Source organism: Delphinapterus leucas, chromosome 12 (assembly GCF_059928025.1).
Source record: "Delphinapterus leucas isolate spDelLeu-1000000601 "Yukka" chromosome 12, BTC_Dleu_Yukka2, whole genome shotgun sequence".
Lineage (NCBI taxonomy): Eukaryota > Metazoa > Chordata > Mammalia > Artiodactyla > Monodontidae > Delphinapterus > Delphinapterus leucas.
This window is the reverse complement of record NC_143140.1, coordinates 70,253,972-70,261,202: the sequence shown is the minus strand read 5'-3', so window position 1 is coordinate 70,261,202 and position 7,231 is coordinate 70,253,972. Positions and strand designations below refer to the sequence as shown.

Here is a 7,231-nt window from a genome sequence, read left to right as displayed (position 1 = left end):
TGAGTAATATTCCATTGTATATATGTGCCACATGTTCTTTATCCATTCATCTGTTGATGGACATTTAGGTTGCTTCCATGTGCGGGCCTCTCACTGCTGTGGCCTCTCTCCCGTTGCGGAGCACAGGCTCCGGACGCTCAGGCTCAGCGGCCATGGCTCATGGGTCCAGCCGCTCCGCGGCATGTGGGATCCTCCCGGACCGGGGCACGAACCCGTCCCCTGCATCGGCAGGCGGACTCTCAACCACTGCGCCACCAGGGAAGCCCTCAACACATTTTTTTTAAACTGAAGTCAGAGTTGATTTACATTGTTGTGTTAGTTTCTGGTGTACAACAAAGTGATTCAGATAGACAGATAGATATAGAGAGATATAACATAGGTTATTACAAGATATTGAATATAGTTCCCTGTGCTATACAGTAGGACCTTGTTGTTTATCTATTTTATATACAGTAGTTTGTATCTGCTAATCCCAAACTCCTAATTTATCCTTCCTCTACTCCCTTTCCCCTTTGCGAATCATAAATTTGTTTTCTATATCTGTGACTCTTCAGCACATTTCTTAATTTCAGCCCCGCCCTCCCATTATGAAGAGCATGGGACCTAGAATCAAGCCTGTGTGGAAATCCGGGCGTCACTGCTCACAGGCTTGTGGGACTTCAGGCCGACGCCCCAACTTTCTGAGTGTCCCTTTCCTCATCTGTAAAATGGGACAATGCCTAATTGCAGATGACGAGGATTAAATGGAATCAAATACAATGGATGGCAGAGTGACTGACAGTGTGTGGAGAAATAAATATCCATTCTTCCTCCGGCACTGAACTCGGACATTTCAAAAGTTTTACAGAAATGACCATCAGGCCCGAAGACCAGAATCACTCTTCAGTGTGCGTGGCTCACGCTCCCTTTACTGGAGGGAGGTTTTTCCTGCAGTAGTAATCTCCTTGGTCGCGGCGGTGGAGAGTCTCAGATTGTCAGAGCTGCGAGCCTGAGGAGCTAGGACTAGAAGTCGCGGTCCCTCCCCTCTCCCTGGCGTCCGGCCCGGGCTGCGGCGGGAGGCGACTCCGCCTCCCCGGCCGCCCCGCCGACCCGAGCGCGGCGCGCAGTGGGAGCTGGGGCCTGGGGCGCCGAGGGGAGGCCGCGCTCCCACGGACCGCGGCCCGAGGGGGCGTCGGACGCTACCGGCCGCCCGCGGAGATGTGACCCGGCCCCGCCGCCCATGTGCGCCCCCCGACCCCCAGCGAAGACGGCTGCCATAGGGGCCTCGGCACCCGGCCTCCCGGTCCTGCCGCTGCTGCTGCTGCTGCTGGTGGCCGCGCCGACGGGACGGGCAGGTAGGAGGGTAGCGCCGGGACCGCGACGACCGCCCAGTTCCGGCTGGTTTAGGACCTCCAGCCGCCGGGTTTCGCTTTCAAGCGCGCAGAGCGGGAGGAGCGCGGGTGAGCGCCGGGTGCCCTGGAGTCCCAGGGAGAAACTCGCCGCTGCCTCGCGTGGGCCGGCTTCAGGGTCAAGTTCGCGCGCTCCGCGTTTCACACTTTTCGTTGCGGGCGAGGTAGAGGAAGGTTGACGGTGGTCGCTCCGAGCGGTCCCAACAGCTGGTAACTTACGGTCGGTGACAGTGACCTTTCGCATTGCACTCGCCGGCACGTCGCAGGTTCCCGCCACCCAAGCTGTGGCCGCACCGACCTGTAGCCTTTCAACAGAGCACCCCAGGGAAGGAGGCGATGTCTGCGCTTTAAAAATCAAACTTCCTGTAAGAGTGGGCTTTGAGGGAACCGGAGCTAGAAAGTGCAGCGTTTCTAAAGTAAGATCTTTCTGGGCACGTCATTTTTTTCCTTTGCAGTTTTGATCTTGTACATATATGCGCTCTTTGATTTTTTTGCAAGTAACAAAACTTTGAACTGATCCATGATATAGGTAACTCAAGGCTTTTTGGTTTTAAGTTTTAACTCTCTACCATCTGGAATCCAGTAAACCAGAATGATTCATTAACCTGATTTCTTTTTTTTTTTTCCTTCTGCATTTCTGGTGTATGAGAGAAAGAAATTTTTTAAAAGCAAGATATCTAGGACCCTCCTTTTTAAAAAAGAAAAAAAAGTTAAAGCAACACAACTTCTCAGAATACTGTGCTTTGTACAGATTTGATCCAGGCTTCCGTGTTTTTAACCCAGAGCTGAACAATGACAGTGAATGCAGGAAGAAAGTTGTTCATGAAACTGCGGTGTCCTTAATAGTCAAAGAAAAAGTTACTAAAGTTCAATATAGTTACAAAGGTAAGAATTGTGTGCATATAGATCTTGGAGAGATTTTTGGACAATAGACATCATACACAAAAAGTTTCTGTTCTAAATCCTAAAGTTACCAGAAATTGTAGTTCTTTTGTCTTGTGATAAATATTCTTAGGTAAGCTGAATGGGAAGATCTGCTCCTGACCTATCCAGATACTGAACCTCAACTAACAGATATGAATTTAGTTGTTTCTATTTCTAATCAAAGAAATAAAGCTTGCTCCTTAATTGGGTTGGGAGGCCGACATTAGAAGGTAATAATATTCTTGGCTTCAAAGCAAAATTGGGGAAAAAACAAAACAGAAGAAACTCTTTTCGGACCCACGAGACTCAGGTACTTTCTTAGCTCTTCTTAAAGAGTTCCTGTCCTTTTCTGGGCCTCCAGGCACCCTGAGGACTGCTGGGAAAACCAGGTGAGAAGGCATATGTGGTTACATGGTATGTGGTTACATACCTGGCTCTTAAGAGAGAGCTATTCTATCTTGATGGATCCGCCACCATATCTGCTGAGCAGTATGAACCTTCTAATAGTTATATGACATTACCATTCTCCAGTAGGCGAATTCTTTAATTTTTTGAACTTTCAGCACAAAAGTTCGAAGTCACACAACTCTGTCATTGGATCAGGCTGTACCATACCAAACATCCAAAGAGAAAGAAAAAAAATGCAATGGGGCATCAACATTTTAGGAAAGTTCTTCGTAGTTCATTTCAGGTAAACTTTTAAAGGAATCCAGAACGTCTGTGCCACTCCTTCAAGGCAGGAGGGATACACATCTGTACCTTCACTCTCTTATGTCTCCAGGGACAGAAGTTTCACTAGGAAGTTTATCACTGTGGTTTATCAAACTCTGCCCTGTTGGCCCAATCCCATGTCTTATTCCTCAGTGAAGATAAAGAACCGTGGTCAGCATAATATAAACAAGCATTTAAAGCCAGTAAGAGAGTGGAAGGAGATGACTTTCCAAGGTCATGTATCTCCTCTCCTCAAGCCCTTCAGAGGCTTCCATCTGAATTCTCCTACGTGGTCTTATACGGCTCACTCCTGCCTCTGTCTCCAGCCTTACCTCACATCACTTAATTCCTGCTATCCTGGCCTTTTTCCAGTTCCTAGAGCAAACCAAACCATTTTCCCTCTCAGGACTTCATACTTGCAGATCCTTGTGCTGGAATGTTCCTGTCCACTCTGTCCCCAGCTAACTCCTGTTCAGACTTGGCATCTCACCTCCAATGTGCGTCCTTCAAGGAGAGCTTCCCAAAATCCCCAGAGAGGGAAAAAATATTGTTTATTATGCCTATGAACAAATGAGCCAAACTCTAGGTTTGGAGCTTTTGAATGCAGTCTATTACAGCATCTCTTCTTATTAGAACTAATATACTATAATTAACAGAATGAGGGTATTTCTTGAAGTGTGTCTTCTTTGATATGAACACAACAGCATCAGGTATTTTATTTCACTGAGAAATTATTTCAGGATATTTTTCAAACACACACAAATTATTCCAGTGAACTAATTAAATTTTCTTCATTATTTTATTCTTTTTAGCTTTTAATTTTGAACTATTCTGAGACTTACAGAAAAGCTATAGAAATAATAGAGCTCTCATAAACACCTCACCCGGTTTCTCTTAATTTTAACATGTTACGTAACTGTGGTACAGTGTTCAGAATGAGGAAATTAACATTGGTATAGTATTGACACTATTCACTAAACTATAGACTTTGTTCCAATTTCACCCTTTTTTCCACTAATTCCCCTTTTCTGTTCCAGGATCAATCCAGGATCCTTATTACACTTAGTTGCTGTGTCTCCTTCCTCTCTTCCAATCTATGACAGTTACTCAGCCTCTCTGCTTTCATGTCTTTGACATTTTTGAAGAGTTCTTATCACCTCCTCCTCAGGCTGCCCCTCAATGTGGGTTCATTTGAAGTTTCCTCTTGATTAGAGTGAGGTTATTCCTTTTGGGCAATAATACCACAGAGATTATGTTGTCTTTCCCAGCGCATCATATCAAAGGGTTTATGATGTCAATGTGTCTTCTTCCTGGCGATGTTAACCTTGATCATTTGGTTTAGGTGGTGTCTGCAGGGTTTTTCACTGTATAGTTACTATTTTCACTTTCTGATTAATAAATACATTGTGGGAAGACACTTTGAGATCATGCAAATATCCTGTTTCTCCTCAAACTTACACCCACTAATTTTAGTATTCATCAGTGGATACTGAATGCAACAACTATGCTGCCTAATGGTGATTTTTTTTTATTTCATTTTTTCCTTCTCTATTTATTAAATTGGAATTCTAATGCAAAGAAGAGCATTTACTTCTCCCCCCATTTATTTATTTATTCAATTGCTTAAATATATCAATATGGACTCATAAATATTTACTTTATTCTTTGAGTTATAATCCAATACTATTATTATTAATTTTGCTCCTCAAATTGTTCCAGCTTTGGCCATTAAAAGCTCTTTTAGTTTGGCTCCCATGTCCTTTCAACAAGCCCCATTCTTTTTAAGCATTTCATTGCTTTCTAGCAACATAAAATGTTTCAGGTTCGTCTTGTATTTTCCCTTCCCCAGGGCTGAATCAGCTACTTCCCCAAGGAGCTCTAGCTCCTTCTACTGGAGAATAGGATCTAGAAACCAAAATCTAGTTGCCAGGCATACTCATTGCTACTGGAATGTTGTTTCTAGGCTCTCTCAGCGGACAGAGCTGGAAGTTATAAATATGTATACTAACCCAGGCATCCACACACATCTGTATTTCTGTATCTATATGTATGTGTCTATGTATACAAAAGACAGTAAGCTTACACTGATACCTCTGATTCTAAGAGCACAGAGTTCATTGTCTTTCTTTATTTGTAGCTTCTTTCTCCAACAGTGAGAAACCTGATATCATTATCTATAATAGATTTACTTATTTCTTCATTTCTAGTTTAGAGTTTCAGAAGTATTAACCCATGCTTCTATGAGAAGGACATTTACTAACTAGATTATAGCATCTATATACAGTTCTTTTGTCTTTAGCTTTATAATACCCAGTCAAGATACTGTTGACCAAAGTTACTTAGATTAGACTGGTTTTCTTTCACCTTCTTTACTTTATTGTCTATTTGTAATAAGGTTAGGTTCATTTGTTACTGTTTGTATTTCAGTTGGGGTTTCCCACATGCTAGTTGGTTTTGTTTCTTGATTTGGGAGTATTTGAAGGGTATGTGAGACATTACTGTAGTTTAAGAGTCAGAGAGAGATGTACCAAATGGTACACTTGGAGAGGGGCTGCCCCCTCATCATCCTTACAATCTGGTTCCTATTCTCATTCCACGTCACCCCCGTAGGTAACCAGTCTCCTTAGTTACTGGTTTATCCTTCCTGTATTTCTTTTGCACCACTGAACAGATATGTGTGTATTTTCTCATATTCCCCTTCTTTCTCACATGAAACCTAGCATACTACAGGTTCTCTTTTCCACTTAGCATTTTTTCACTTAACAGGATATGTCTTTTCTGCTTCACAAATCTGTAATCCTCAAAGGTAGGCCCTGACTATACCGGCCAAATTCATATCAAGGCTAAATCATTTCCAAATCTTGCTTCAACTTCGCAGGAAAGCACCTGGTTTTAAACATATTGTATGCTAAAAGTCAAGAACTTGGTCTACATCTGGGTGCTCTATCGCAGCTAAAGCAGGATTTGTCTTCTCAAAAGTTCTTTCCATCAAACAAGCTTGTCCTCTTTTCCAGCTTCTCTCCCATTCCCTTTGGAGCAGACATGAGGGATTTCTTGTACATTTGCGTGTACATTTATCATTTATTGGCTATTATATAGCTCCTCATTGATCAGCTCGAAGCCCATCCTCAGCATGTCTGGAGAGCATCATATACCTGAGATCTAAGCGTGTGGCTATAGGTATCACCAGCCTCCCCTTTCAGAAGATGTGCTCCTACTGCCTGTAGCTATTTATCCAGCTTCCTATAGAACAAATCCAGGAAAGGCAGAATTTGCTCCCTAGAGAACAATAAAGGAGATCTGTTACCCACAGGAGGTGGCATGGTGTACAACCAAGGCGGTAGGGCTGAGGAGGGGCGTCAGTTCCCTGAGTGCACCATTCCATACAGCTCTGACTCAGAGCCATAGGTAGGATGCAGATTTTGCATTTAAGCCTAAACTTTAGACAAAGACAATAAGCAGTAACATATATTTTAAATTTTTAATATTAATGCTATAAAACTAATACTTTAGTATAAGCATCTCATAAAACATTATAAGCATAAAACATTAACTATTTTTAAGTGCTTGGCATAGTGCTTTTCACAAATGTCACTCAGTAAATTTGCCTTTTTGGTTAAAAGGCATCTTTCATTATATGCATGATTTTTTTTTTTTTTTTTGCTGTACGCGGGCCTCTCACTGTTGTGGCCTCTCCCGTTGCAGAGCACAGGCTCCAGACGCGCAGGCTCAGCGGCCATGGCTCACGGGCCCAGCCGCTCCGTGGCATGTGGGATCTTCCCAGACCGGGACGAACCCGTGTGCCCTGCATCGGCAGGCGGACTCTCAACCACTGCGCCACCAGGGAAGCCCTGCATGATACTTTTAAAATGACTCTCTACTTGCATCTTTTTCTTCATGTACAATTTTACCAGGTATCTTTGACATGTTTACTTCCATGATGATAAAAAAAAAGACTGCTAAGTATTAACGGCAGCTTAAGGTAGTGTATATTTTAAGAAGTGAAATCATTTTATTCATCTTATTTATAACATTACCTTTATGCTATGATTGTGATGTTCTGACAGCATTTTTACTTTTTCTTGCTCCACATTTATGATTATTTGACTCAAAAGGTGATACTAGAAAAATGAATTAAATCTCTATAATCTGTCTCAGGATGTGTCAATTCCATATAAAATTGGAGAACAAGAGAACTTTTTAAAAAA

At 42.8% G+C, this 7,231-nt stretch overlaps 1 protein-coding gene across 14 annotated transcripts in view; it reads left to right on the top strand.

Annotated features, from left to right (window-relative positions):
• The first annotated feature begins 652 nt into the window (after window positions 1-652).
• The window catches only part of IL20RA (interleukin 20 receptor subunit alpha), a 35,643-nt gene continuing 29,064 nt past the window's right edge, over window positions 653-7,231 (top strand). For 3 of the 14 annotated variants that reach the window (XM_022557602.3, XM_089922030.1, XM_089922031.1), the window contains exon 1: window positions 2,159-6,937. In XM_022557602.3, coding sequence (XP_022413310.2) covers window positions 6,921-6,937 — 17 coding nt within the window. In that variant the 5' untranslated portion in view covers window positions 2,159-6,920. Of the gene's footprint in view, window positions 888-1,019; window positions 6,938-7,231 lie in introns of those variants that run through there. The other 11 variants (XM_089922026.1, XM_089922025.1, XM_089922038.1 and 8 more) reach the window with 10 other exon arrangements.